We start from the raw sequence: 14,973 nt of genomic DNA on the forward strand, positions 1-14,973 counted from the left end.
CATAAGGAAAGAAAACAAAAGCAGTCCTTCTGAGTCCAAATTACTAGCTGGAAAAAAAATAAATTGTAAGGCCCATATCTCACGAAATATTAGAGGTATTCGCATACGATCTCCATGATCGATTCATAATTGCTGATTTGGCAGCTTAACGAACGACCAGGTGACAAACATTCAACGACTATAGGTCAGCGCCTGGACCCACTAGGAACCCATAAACAAGCAAACTTGGAGAAAAACCCTCAGCTTTATAATCAATCTGAATTATAATAAACAAGTATATACAGCAGTAAGTTCGGCCGGGCCGAATCTTAAATACCCACCACCATGAATCAAATATAATAGTTTACTTTGAAAACTCATCCTCGTAGCAGGTTACTTGATAATATATAGCATTTTAGGGGGTTTGATGACAAATCTTCTCCCAAGCAAATCAGTTCAACCAGTACGCTTCCCGAAGAAAAAAATTAAAGATTCTACCTATGAAGACCAGCTCAGATTCTGGATTTATGAAAACCAATTTTGTTTGAGTTTTAGAGAAATCATAAACATATCGTGTATATGATGAAATAACGCCTTGATATGAAGTCCTAGAAATAAATTCGGGAGTAAGGTCTAACATATATGGGACCTATACCAAAACATGGACCAATACTCACCACCTCTTAATGTTCCTCAAATACCTCTAGAATTCCAATTTCAGACGAATTGGTGAATACTACGAATTCTAGAAGCCCAAGAAGTAAAATCGAGTTATCAGTCTATATAAGGGCTATACCAACACATTGACCGATACGGACAATTTTCGACACACCTTTTTATGGCCCTAAGATACGTCTATATTTCTAATTTCCGACAATTTGGATAAAAACTACGGATTCTAGAAGCCCAAGAAATAAAGTCGGGAAATCGCTCTATATGGGGGCTATACCAAAATATGGACCAATAGGCACCATTTGCGACACACCTATTTGTGATCTTAAAATACCAGTAGATTTTTAATTTCAAGCAAATTGGCTAGAAAATATAGTCTCTAGACGCCCAAGAAGTAAAACCGAGAGATCGGTTTATATGGGGGCTATAGCAAAACATGGACCGATACGGACCATTTTCGACACACCTCTTTAAGGTCCCCAAATACCTCTAAATTTCCAATTTCAGGCAAATCGGATAGTAAATACAGTTTCTAGAAGCCCAAGAAGCAAAATCGGGAGATATGTCTATATGGGGGCTATACCAAAACATGGTCCGATGGGCACCATTTTCGGCACACCTCTTTATGGTTCTCAAGTACCTCTAGATTTTCAATTTCAGGCTAATTGGACAAAAACTACGTTTTTTATAAGCCCAAGACCCCAGATCGAGAAATCGGTTTATATGGGGACTATATCAAAACTTGGACCGATATAGCCCATCTTCGAACTTGACCTGCCTGCAACCAAAAAACGAATCTGTGCCAAATTTCAGGACGATAGCGCAATTATTGAAGGCTGTAGCGTGATTACAACAGACAGACAGACAGACGGGCATGCTTATATCGTCTTAAAATTTCTCCCTGATCAAGAATATATATACTTTATATAGTCGGAAGTCGATATTTCGATGTGTTACACACGGAATTTATACCATTCTATGGTGGTGGGTATAAAAAACGATTTGATACCACTGTGCGCTGTTTGAACTCACTACACAATCCACCAAACACAAGACGCAAATTTCCGTGCTGTATTGCTCTTCTTCCATTTGTTTGAAATACGTGGACCCTCTGACTTCCACAAAACTAAACTGTGGATAGAATATCCACATTAGCCATTTGCCTGAGTAGATAGAGCTACACATATATAATATTTGCCACAGTTCGATAGGTTCAATCCCAGCCCAGAAAAAATATATTTGTCGAATTTTCGACTTTCCACAAAAATTCGTCATTAGGTTTTTACAATTATATAGTGGACTTTCAAATTAACGATCTTCGACTTGTTGGGGATGTTTCAGCATGAAACGAATTATATCACATTCCTCGTTCAATTCAAATATGAGTTTTCGACTTGTTCATTAATGTTCGATTAATCGAATTTGGTGGCAATAAAAAGGCGATCATTGGTTTTATAAAAGTCGATTTTGAAGATTACAAAAAAAAAATGGACTTCAACATTTTTTTAACAAAAAGTCGGTTGTTCGAAAAGATGAACACTTAAAATGAGTATAGCCAAAGATTTGTTAATTCAATAAATTTCAAAATCATTCTAACACTAACATTATTACAACTAATATTAACTATAGTTTTTTTTTTTATATTAAACATTTTTGCATGATTCGATTATACTTTGAATCCATATAACCTTTTTCCTAATATTAAATTATGTATTCAATTGAAAAAAATGCTAAAATATAAAGAAATAAATTTTGTTTTATATTTTTATATTTATATCCATTTTGTCTTTTTCATATAATTTTTTTTTAGCTCATCATCTAACGCATAAACAACATTCGCCAGGCAGTCAAAATGGTCGAGCTTCCAATTTGCGGGTAGTCATACCGGCACCTACAATTGCTCAAAACATGTCCACCGCCGATGAATTAGCCTATACAGATGTAAGTATTTTCTTAGAGCTTAAAATGGAGCCAATTATAACTCCCTTTGAGTACTTATTAATTTTGAGTTTTTAATTAAATTAAATAATTTTAAAAAAAATTTATAGCGTCACAATCAAACAACTTTAAATACTCCCGTTATGACATTACAGACACCCATACCAACGTTACAGGGTTATCCATTTGTACCGCAAGATTTCTCTATGAGCTCCGATGTGATGAGTTTACCCACATGGAGTACTCATCAAGGACTGGTACATCAGACGGGGTAAGTGGATATTGAAAACACAAATACTAAATAAAGTTATATTTTTTTTATAACATTTTCATTTTCTATTTCAGTCTCTCCCATTTAAGTGTTTCAAATACCACACCACCTCCCGCCACATCACCAGTCAATATTAAAGTCAAATCCGAGCCACAATCTCCACCCCGTGATCTCTCCGGTGGCCATCAACATAGTAATGGCTCCAATTTAGGCTCTTCAAATAGTGCCGGTGGAGGTGGTGGTGGCAATGGTGGCAGTGGTGGTGGTGGAGGTAGTTCGACTAGTCACTCCAGTTTAAATGCCAATAATATAAATAATTCGTTGTCTCTAAATTCCGGCGGTTTGAGTGTTAGCAGTGCAGTAGGAGTTATAGCTGGTTCTAGTCCTGGAGGTGCCGGAGGCGGGGGTGGCGGCGGCGGTATATTAAGTGGTGGTGCTTCAAATTCTTCCTCAACATCCAATGGCTCGGCCAATGATCAGGCGACCAATTTAAGTGTGCTAAATCATAGTCAACAGCATTTGGTCATGGCTGGTTCAAGACCATCATCAACGGGTCATCTGACACCGACACCGGGTATGTAAATTTGTTTTTATAAAATTAACTTTATTGGCTTTTTAGTGTTTGTGTTATTGTTTCAATAATTATTAAACATTTTTAAATTGGATATTTTCGAGGTGAAAAAAAAACTCCTATCATAGAATAGGATAGGAAATTTACAAATGCAATTTCCATTTAAAATTATCTAAGAAATTTTTTTCAATTTATAAATAGAAAAATTAAATTACCCATAACTCACAACCAGTGTTATCGTTGTGACACTATAGTGGCAAATTTGCCACTTTTTTCAAGAGTTGATACTTTTGTGCCACTAAATATGATACTTGGTATTATCAGTGTATACTTTTATCGCCTAAAAGTATACATGAAACATGTTCGATAGTAGATACATCGGGTTAATCTTCTGAATATTAAATATTGAATTCGACATCAAGATATATTTTTAAATAAAAATATGCTAAATTACGATAAATAAAGCAAATTAAATTACATGAAAATAAATTTAATTTAATTAAATTAAATTAAAATAAAATAAATTGGGTGAATTAAGTTATAGTAAATAAAAAAATAATAACTAATTAGATATTTTTCTTTTAGTTTAAATTAATTTAATATTAAGCAAAATTTATATAGATTAAATTTTAATAGATTTAAAGTCGGTTAATTTTAATTTAGTTCATAAAAATTAAATTAAATACGCTCAAAAAATATCTACAAACACAGCAGTCAGTGTCCGTAGTTATATTTTTGTAACTCTTGGACTAGCGAACAATGTTCAAAGTATTTTTATATTTTTAAATTTTCACCCAAAATAGTTATACAGTTTACATAAATTTTATGTCCTTTAGTATTCTTAAAGGCATGAAAAATTAATTTAAGCTAAAAAGATTGAAATTAATAAAAAACAAGTATACACGGCCGTAAGTTCGGCCAGGCCGAAGCTTATGTACCTTCCACCATGGATTGCGTAGAAACTTCTACTGAAGACTGTCATCCACAATCGAATTACTTGGGTTGCGGTAACACTTGCCGATGGCAAGGTATCTTAAAACTTCCTACCACCATCTTCTAAATTACAAGGTAGTCCATACGTAGTATATATTAAACTAAAAAAGGCCGGTTAAATACGTATATAATTAAGTTTAAAGTTTCTATAGAAATAAAATTTAGACAAAATAAAATTTTGGTAGATTATTTTTGGCTCGAGTGGCAACCATGATTATGAACCGATATGGACCAATTTTTGTGTGATTGGGGATCGGCTATATATAACTATAGACCGATATGGACCAATTTTGGCATGGATATTAGCGGCCTTATACTAACACCACGTTGCAAATTTCAACCGGATCGGATGAATTTTGCTCCTGCAAGAGGCTCCGGAGATCAAATCTGGGGAACAGTTTATATGGGGCCTATATATAATTATGGACCGATATGGACGAATTTTTGCGTGTTTGTTGGAGACCACATTGTAACACCATGTTCCAAATTTCAACCGGATCGGATGAATTTTGCTCCTCCAAGAGGCTCCGGAGGACAAATCTGGGAATCGATTTATATGGGGGCTATATATAATTATGGACCGATGTGGACCAATTTTTGCATGGTCATTAGAGAACATATACCAACACCATGTACCAAATTTCAGCCGGATCGGATGAAATTTTCGTTTCTTAGAGGCTCCGCAAGTCAAATCGGGGGATCGGTTTATATGGGGGCTATATATAATTATGGACCGATGTGGACCAATTTTTGCATGGTCATTAGAGAACATATACTAATACCATGTACCAAATTTCAGCCGGATCGGATGAAATTTGCTTCTCTTAGAGGCCTCGCAAGCCAAATTTAGGGGTCCGTTTATATGGGGGCTATACGTAAAAGTTGACCGATATGGCCCATTGGCAATACTATCCGACCTACATCAATAACAACTACTTGTGCCAAGTTTCAAGTCGATAGCTTGTTTCGTTCGGAAGTTAGCGTGATTTCAACAGACGGACGGACGGACATGCTCAGATCGAATCAGAATTTCACCACGACCCAGAATATATATACTTTATGGGGTCTTAGAGCAATATTTCGATGTGTTACAAACGGAATGACAAAGTTAATATACCCCCCATCCTATGGTGAAGGGTATAAAAAGTGTTGTTCCACCAAGACAACGCACCGTGCCACAAGTCATTGAGAACGATGGCAAAAATTCATGAATTGGGCTTCGAATTGCTTCCCCCAACCACCGTATTCTCCAGATCTGGCCCCCAGCGACATTTTCTTGTTCTCAAACCTCAAAAGGATGCTCGCAGGGAAAAAATTTGGCTGCAATGAAGAGGTGATCGCCGAAACTGAGGCCTATTTTTAGGCAAAACCGAAGGAGTACTATCAAAATGGTATCAAAAAATTGGAAGGTCGTTATAATCGCTGTATCGCTCTTAAAGGGAACTATGTTGAATAATAAAAACGAATTTTGACAAAAAAATTTGTTTTTCTTTGTTAGACCGGGGACTTATCAGCCAACCTGTTATACCCAGCGCAAAAAGCGTCGCCAAAAAAGTAATGAAAATGTTCTTTTTGGATCCGGAAGTGGTGCAAAATTTACGCAGAAGCGATGAATTTAACATGGGCTTGTCATAGGATGGAAGTCCTCCATTTCAACAGCCGGTGCACTGAATTTGCATCACTTCTTTAGGTGTGATCCGAATTCAATGTTTTGGATGTAAATTAAAAAATTGTGTAATATTTTGTCAAATAAAAAATTTTTTATAATTTTTTGGATTCTAACGCTTGTCTTAAACGTTTGACCATAAAAATTTTCAAAAATTAATAATTTTTTCAGATTGGATTTAGCGTTTTTTTGAAAAAAAATTTAAATAATTTATACCATATTATTAATTCTTAGTCTGTTTTTAACCAATTTGAAACAAAAAAAGTTAAAATTACCCATTAAAAATATGAAAAAAAGCGTGTTATAAAAAACTGAATGAAAAGAACTTCCTGTGTATTTAAAGTAAAGAACATCATTGGGAGTACATCTTCTAGAAGTGCTTTTAAAGTTGTACCTTAGGAAGAACTTTTTTTATTTAATGAAATATGAAAATGAAATAAATAAAATCAAGTTAAAATATCACTAAAAATCTAAATAATTCAAATCTAATTCAATCATTAAAAGTAATTTAATGGAGACACATCAAATTAAATAAAAATTTGTTAAAATACGATAAATAAAGCAAATTAAATTGCATAATTGTATTATTTAATTAATTTGATATATTACTGCATTTTGCGATAATTTTAATAGATTTAAATTCAGTCAATTTCAATTTAATTCCTTAAAATTAAATTAATTCTAAAAATGTAATTCTTGGACTAGCGCTATTCAAAGTATTTTTATATTTTTAAATTTTACCCCAAAATATTTTTTAAAAACAAATATAGTTTCTTGAATATTTCTGTTCTTTCTTTAAATTGTTATATTAATTTAAGCTATTTTTTAATGAAATTAATAAAAAAAATAAATTTAAATTGACTGAAATAAATCAAATTGGATTATACAAAATTGAAAGTAATTTAGTGGGAACAAATTTAAATATATTTTAATTTTTTTATGAAATTAATAATAAAATTAAGTTAAAATATACTGTAGTAGATGTCAGACATCAAGATACATTTTGTCAAATTAAATTACATGAAAATAAACTAAACTTAATTAAATTAAACTAAACTAAATTAGGTGAATTAAGTTATATTAAATAACAAAAAAAAAATAATTAATTTGATATATTATTTTGGTATAAATTAGTTTGCATTAGTTACATTTAATTTTAAGCAAATTTTTTTTTAGATTAATTCATAACATTTAAATTTAATTCATACAAATTAAATTAAATGCACTGAAAAAAAGCCTGCTAAAAACAGCAGTCACTCTCCATTTTAATATTTTTTAATTATTGGACTAGCAAACAACAATTCGTAGTATTCTTATATTTTTATATGCTACCCAAAAGCCTTTTAAGAAAAAAATATAATTTATTATATATTCCTGACCTCTACAATTCTTAAAATCTTCAAAAAAAAATGTTTTTTCTTCATGCATTAACCTTAAGTTGAAAAAAATCGTACTATTGTTTCAAACAAATTTAAATATGTTTCAGGGTAATCGAGTTTCAAAAAAAGGAGACAAGCATTGCTATTATAGCAAACAGTGACTGCTTTCAATATGTTTTTAATGTCTTAGCAGTTTTACTGATGTGCCTACTAGTTTTAGTTTTTCACCCATCGAATAACCACCTAAAACTTCTCCATTTCAATATTAAAAAAAAAATATCATTGAAGCCAATCAAAATGTCAAACAATTAAATGATCATTTCGAAAATATCCATAATTTTAATACCATTTATAATGCATGTTAAATTATTCTATTTTATTTTTATAATATTTGTATTACGTTTAAAAATTTTTTTTTTTTTTTTTGATAACCAAAATATAAATATGGGATGAAAGCAATTAGATATTTAATTGATTTCACCACACGCCTAAAAATTTATTTATATATTTAAACTACAGCAATTAAATGTAGTTTAATCGATTTTTTCGATTTGTTTCGTAAATAAATGTTTAAAAAATATATACTATGTATGTATGTACTTAAATATATAAATGCTTGCTAAAATGTCTATATGTTTTATGTGCTGCCATAAAAAATAACATTTAACCATAACAACAACAACAAAAATCAATTAATTCCTTTCTTATAGGCATAGATAAATATGAAGGTTATCCCTATCGGTCACAACTGGGTCCGAATTCTAGATTATGGAATTTTGGTAAATTGGCTTCCTATAATGCAAAAAATATTTATATATGTACCCCCACCCCTAAATACAATAATCCCCCCAACTTCAATATCTATACATTTGATCTTTTGTAGAGAATCGAAAAAATAAACGAACGTGAGCTCTTGGACAATATAAATAAAGAAGCTTATTTTGTATTACCCATGGGCATTTATCAAAATTATTTGAAAAACAAAAGAAACTATGGCAATTTTTCCATGTTAAACTTTGTTTGACATTTTCAAATTTTTGTATCAATCATATCTCATATTTCTATTTTAAATTCTACTACAAAATCCAAAATTTCCATTAAATACCAAAATTTTTATCCATTTCTCTATCATCAAATTTTATACCACTTTTTTTGGTTAGCATTTTTTGATATTCATTCCATTTATCATTCACCTAATTATTTTAAACATATTTCAAAGTTAGACATAAATAAAAAATATATAGTATATCATGTAATAAAACAATGTATTCTCTAGTATTCAAAATTGACCCAGTTTATGATGACCTTTCTTCAAAAATTTACAGTTTTTTTTTAACGTTTACTTTATTATATTTATTTATTTATTTATTATTATTATTATTTATTTTTTTTTTTGTAATAAGTGAAACTATGGAATCACTACATAAATTTAGTCATCAATAAACAGTTCAGACATACATTATTTCGTTGGCAGAAATGCAAAAGAACGTAACTACAATTTTCATTTTTTACAGGAGAAGGTAAAAACGTTATAAAATCTGCAAAAATAATGTTTATGTAACCATTGTTTTTAAATACTGATTAAAACACTCCGACTTTATTTTTGATCGTAGCCACCTAAAAGTTTGTGAGACCATGGCTGTTGATAAAACACGCCAAATGTAGTTCAAAAACCATTTTTCGAATTTTTGTTAGTTACGTTCTTTTGCATTTCTGCTAACGATTTGTTCTTAAAACATTATAAAGTTAATGAAATACGAGGACATATTTAATGGATATATAGACAAATCCGCGTTTCCATATTTAGGGCCGGTACTAAGTTCATGTTTCTTTGGTGGAAGCTATATTAATTTTTCACAACTGGAAATTGAAATATAATAATAATAAAAATTCGGATATTCTTTGCAAAACCTAATATACCTTAGAGGGAATGAATTTTTTTTTGAAAATAACATAGTAAAGAAAAAATATTCATGGTTATATTTCTCATTTTCTCCACTGAAATACGAACTTAGTACCGGCTTTTATGCAAAAAAAATATACATAATGTGTGTCTTAGTGACCATGCAGTGTTGCCAGTAGTTTTCCAATTGTCCCCAAATTAGGACGCCTTCGACACCGTAAATCCCAAATTCAAACCGAAAATCCCCAGATAATCTTTAAAAAAATTATACTTATAGAATTTTAAATTTATACATTGAATTTTGAGTTTCACGTTGAAGGAACAATTACACTAGTTTACAAAAAAACACTTGATGAGGGGTAACTTTTCTTATGTATTTCGATCTGCTGATTTCGATAATTTTTTTTAAGTTTTTGAGATATCCCGTTATTTTTAGTTTTTCGCTCGAGTTAGAAATGTCCGATTATATCGTTGGTACTTAAATGAAAGGTATTAAGATGACGAATAATCGTTTTTAAAAAATTAAAAATTGTTTTCTCTCTATGGTCGTACACACAAAAACAATTTTTTCTGATTCAATCACGAAATTAATTGATCCAATTAATTTTTTAATTGAAATGTCTTCAATTACAGAAATTATGGTATCAATTAAAAAATTAATTGATACTATTAATTTGTGCGATTGATTTTTATTTCAATTAAAAAAATCGTTGAATCAATTAAATTTTTAATTGAATATTTTTTAAAACTTAATTAAGATTTTAATTGGAAAAATTTTCGTGAAATTTTTTCTGTGTAAGTAATAAGACTAGAAGAAAAACGACCGAAAAATGACAAAGTTATAAGCAATTGAGTGAACAAATCCGATGTCAAATCATGCAAATATGAGCAACTCAACCACACAAAAATTCCTCTCGGCCACAGAGAAATGCATTTTTGTGTGGGTGAGTGGGTTATATTTGCATGATTTGACATCATTCAATTTCTTATAACTTTGCATTTTTCGGTCGTTTTTCTTCTAGTTGGTCTTATTACTTACGTTAGAGTATCATCTATACGACTATGAAGAGAAACCCGACGTTTTTTTATACTTTTCTGGCGGAAAAGGCCCATTGTAAAATACGATTTTTTGAAAATTTGGCTATTTCGCATCGATATTTTTTGAACCACTTAACTTATCACACTCACTTATCCAATTATACACGATTATTCGTCATCTTAATACCTTTCATATGAGTACCAACAACGATATAATCGGACATTTCTAACTCGAGATATAATTTGTTTACTGAAAAACTAAAAATAACGGGATATCTCAAAAACTGTTCCATAAAAAATGTTTAAACATTTTTTTTTCCAATTCAGCAGATCAAAATACATAAGAAATGTCGTCTCTCAGCAAGTGTACATTTTCAGTGCAAACCAGTGTTATTAAGCATAATTTTTTTCTACCTGTTGTTGAAGACAATTTCGAAGAAAATAGTTTTTCAAAAAGATACACAAAATTTCGGTAAAATTTATTTTTTTTTTTATTATGAGAAAATCGAATTTGGTATAATTGTGTACATAGATAGTGCACAAATTTACCATTTTCGTTGACTTTTTTGGATTGGACAAAAATGCTAAAGCTTCAGATTTTTATGTTAGCCTGATATCAATGCAGGCTGGTTCAATGTCCAAATCATTTACACTAGAAATTATTACAATATTTATTCGAGTTTATTGGACAGGAAGATTAAGGAAATTGACATTATAAGTTACTGAAAAGAAAATGCCAGATACCCATCCATAGTCTTTATCGAGATCTTGCCGGGTGAGAAGATTTAATTTGGTTCTTTTATGTTAATTTCTTATGAAATTTACATACGAGAATTATTCTTCTCAAATTTAACCATTTTTTTAACCGCACTGTGAATCATCTTTTCGTACAACTTACAATCCCTTAATCTTACTATACCCTCCACCATAGGATGGGGGGTATATTAAATTTGTCATTCCGTTTGTAACACATCGAAATATTGCTCTAAGACCCCATAAAGTATATATATTCTGGGTCGTGGTGAAATTCTGAGTCGATCTAAGCATGTCCGTCCGTCCGTCTTTTGAAATCACGCTAACTTCCGAACGAAACAAGCTATCGACTTGAAGCTTGGCACAAGTAGTTGTTATTGATGTAGGTCGGATGGTATTGCAAATGGTATTGCATATCGGTCCACTTTTAATTTGGTTCGTAGAGCCTCTACAAGAAGCATATTTCATCCGACCCGGCTGAAATTTGGTACATGGTGTTGGTATATGGTCTCTAACAACCATGCAAAAATTGGTCCACATCGGTCCTTAATTATATATAGCCCCCATATAAACCGATTGCCAGATTTGGCTTGCGGAGCCTCAAAGAGAAGCAAATTTCATCCGTTCCTGCTGAAATTTGGTACATGGTGTTGGTATATGGTTTTCTAACAACCATGCAAAAATTGGTCCACATCGACCAATAATTATATATAGCCTCCATATAAACCGATCCCCAGATTTGGCTTGCGGAGCCTCAAAGAGAAGCAAATTTCATCCGATCCGGCTGAAATTTGGTACACGGTTTTGGTATATGGTCTCTAACAACCATGCAAAAATTGGTCTACATCGGTCCATAACTATATATATAGCCCCCATCCCCAAACACACAAAAATTGGTCCATATCGGTTCATAATCATGGTTGCCACTCGAGCCAAACCTAATGTACCAAAATTTTGTTGCTATAGAAAATTTTGCCAAAATTTTATTTCTATAGAAAATTTTGTCAAACTGAGTTATATACATATTTAATCGGTCTTTTTTAATTTAATATATAATACGTATGGACTTTACTTACAATTTAGAAGACGGTGTTAGGAGGTTTTAAGATAGCTTGTCATGGGCAAGCGTTTCCGCAACCCAAGTAATTCGATTGTGGATGACAGTGTTTAGAAGAAGTTTCTACGCAATCCATGGTGGAGGGTACATAAAATTCGGCCTGGCCGAACTTACGGCCGTATATACTTTTTTTAGATTTCGATTTGTTACTACTCTAATGTACCAACAAATCGAAATCTATTTTTAAAGACATTGCTGAATTCACCTGATTGGCGAACGATCACACAATGCCTTGTTTCTAGTCAACAATAATTACTGTGATAACTATATGAAACTGGTTTTTAAGGACACAAAAACAATTCTAACGACAATATTAGTCATGTTTTTTCCTTATTTTTATGTTAGATTTTTGTTTATAAATTCAGCTGTTTTTAGGATTTCTGTCGGACGAAAGACTTAGTGCAACTTAGAGAAGCTGGTTGTTAGTAATACCAACAAACCCCTGCCCCCTTCAAATTTCTAGGAATTCTCCATCTTATACCCAACTCACAAATTTCGTCCCCATTCTCAAAAAAAAAAAAAAAACTCCCCAATTCTGGGAATACTGTAAGCGCGTTCTCTATTAATTACCTTTAAATAGTTTCCCCAACAAACCCCTGCCCCCCTCAAATTTCTAGAAATTCTCCATCATATACCCAACTCACAAATTTCTTCCGCATTCACCAAAAATATCCCCCATTACTGGCAATACTGTAAGCGCATTCTCTGTAAATTACCTTTAAATAGTTTTATAAAATAAAGGGGTTTTTTAAATTCTCCAACAAACCCCTGCCCCCCTCAAATTTCTAGAAATTCTCCATCATATACCCAACTCACAAATTTCTTCCGCATTCACCAAAAATATCCCCCATTACTGGCAATACTGTAAGCGCATTCTCTGTAAATTACCTTTAAATAGTTTTATGAAATAAATGGGTTTTTTAAATTCTCCAACAAACCGTTGCCCCTTCAAATTCCTAGAAATTCTCCATTATATCCCCAATTCATAAATTTCTTCCTCTTTCACCAAAAAGATTCCCAATACTGGCAATACTGTAATCGAGTTCTATATTAATTATCTTCAAATTATTTTTTTAATTTTGTCTTCCCCTGACCCCTTAAAATTCCTATAAATTCTCCATCATATCCCCAACTCATAAATTTCTTCCACATTCACCAAAAAGATCCCCAATACTGTAATCGCGTTCTCTATTAATTATCTTCAAATTATTTTTTAAATTTTGTCTTCCCCTGACCCCTTCAAATTCCTAGAAATTCTCCATCATATCCCCAACTCATAAATTTCTTCCACATTCACCAAAAAGATCCCCAATACTGTAATCGCGTTCTCTATTAATTATCTTCAAATTATTTTTTAAATTTTGTCTTCCCCTGACCCCTTCAAATTCCTAGAAATTCTCCATCATATCCCCAACTCAAAAATTTCTTCCACATTCGCCAAAAAGATCCCCAATACTGTAATCGCGTTCTCTATTAATTATCTTAAAATTATTTTTTAAATTTTGTCTTCCCCTGACCCCTTCAAATTCCTAGAAATTCTCTAGCATATCCCCAACTCATAAATTTCTTCCACATTCACCAAAAAGATCCCCCAATACTGGCAATACTGTAATCGCGTTCTCTATTAATTATCTTCAAATTATTTTTTAAACTCTGTCTTCCCCCTTACATTTTAAAACTTTTTCGAAACAATATTTTAGGATAATTTAAGTTTATTTTTTAATATTATTTATTATTTTTTTACTTTTCTTTTCTACATTTTTCACCCATTTCGCTTTTAATAAAACCAAAACCAAAGCTTTATTTGATTTGCATGCTATTTTACAAATAAACCAAAAAAAAAAATACTCCTACTTTTAACTACAATTTGCATTGTAATATAATACAACTCTGAGAGAAATGTAACTGTCCTATGGCATTTTCTCTCTCAGAGTTGTATAACGGTTGCCATAATAATTATCTTTACTTTTCAATTACCTCTCTCACACTCCGTACAATGTTCAATGCCGTTTAAGCAACAAATTAAAAAAAAAAAACAAACATAAGCATAACCAAAAGCGAAAGATGAAATGTATAGAAACTCAATATTAATCTTCTCTCTGTAATGCAGAATTTATATTTATTAATGCAGGTGCTGTGACGCCGAGTAATATACCCTCTCCCGATATGCGCCTAAATGATATGCACAAAGCGGCGGTTAGTCAGCAACAACAACAACAACAGCAGCAACAACAACAACATCAGCAACAACATCAACAACAACAACAGCATTTGAGTGATTATGAGAGTGGTCCGAATCAGGCACACAAGCGCCCTAGAATATCGGGAGGATGGACAACATAGCCAAATGAAAATAATAACAATAATAACAACAACAACACTAAAACATTAGTAGACAATTATGAACACAATCAGCACCAGCAACATTTTCATAGCAATGATGCTAATAGCAGCAGTAGCAATAGCCACAGCAGCCGTAGCAGCCATAGCAGTAACAGCATTAATACAAATCAACGACATTCTTCGTCACAATTTAGCCAATATCATCATTTGCATCAGCAACAACAACAACAACACAACCAACAATCATTTAGCCATAAAACACAAGAACCAAATGATTTGTATAACTATAATATGAGTAGCTCAACATTGGCAACATCATCAAATAATACCAATAGTAAAACTTTGCCAAG

The 14,973-nt window shown here is 31.8% G+C and overlaps 1 protein-coding gene across 13 annotated transcripts in view; it reads left to right on the forward strand.

Annotated features, from left to right (window-relative positions):
* Mef2 (myocyte enhancer factor 2) overlaps window positions 1–14,623 on the forward strand; it is a 33,457-nt gene extending 18,834 nt beyond the window's left edge. For 8 of the 13 annotated variants that reach the window (XM_075309620.1, XM_075309621.1, XM_075309612.1 and 5 more), the window contains 5 exons: window positions 2,462–2,592; window positions 2,700–2,860; window positions 2,935–3,434; window positions 8,180–8,248; window positions 14,412–14,623. In XM_075309620.1, coding sequence (XP_075165735.1) covers window positions 2,462–2,592; window positions 2,700–2,860; window positions 2,935–3,434; window positions 8,180–8,248; window positions 14,412–14,623 — 1,073 coding nt within the window. Of the gene's footprint in view, window positions 1–2,461; window positions 2,593–2,699; window positions 2,861–2,934; window positions 3,435–8,179; window positions 8,249–14,390 lie in introns of all 13 variants that reach the window. The other 5 variants (XM_075309618.1, XM_075309624.1, XM_075309625.1 and 2 more) reach the window with 3 other exon arrangements.
* Window positions 14,624–14,973: the final 350 nt, after the last annotated feature.

This window comes from Haematobia irritans, chromosome 5 (genome assembly GCF_050003625.1).
Source record: "Haematobia irritans isolate KBUSLIRL chromosome 5, ASM5000362v1, whole genome shotgun sequence".
Classification (NCBI taxonomy): Eukaryota; Metazoa; Arthropoda; class Insecta; order Diptera; family Muscidae; genus Haematobia; species Haematobia irritans.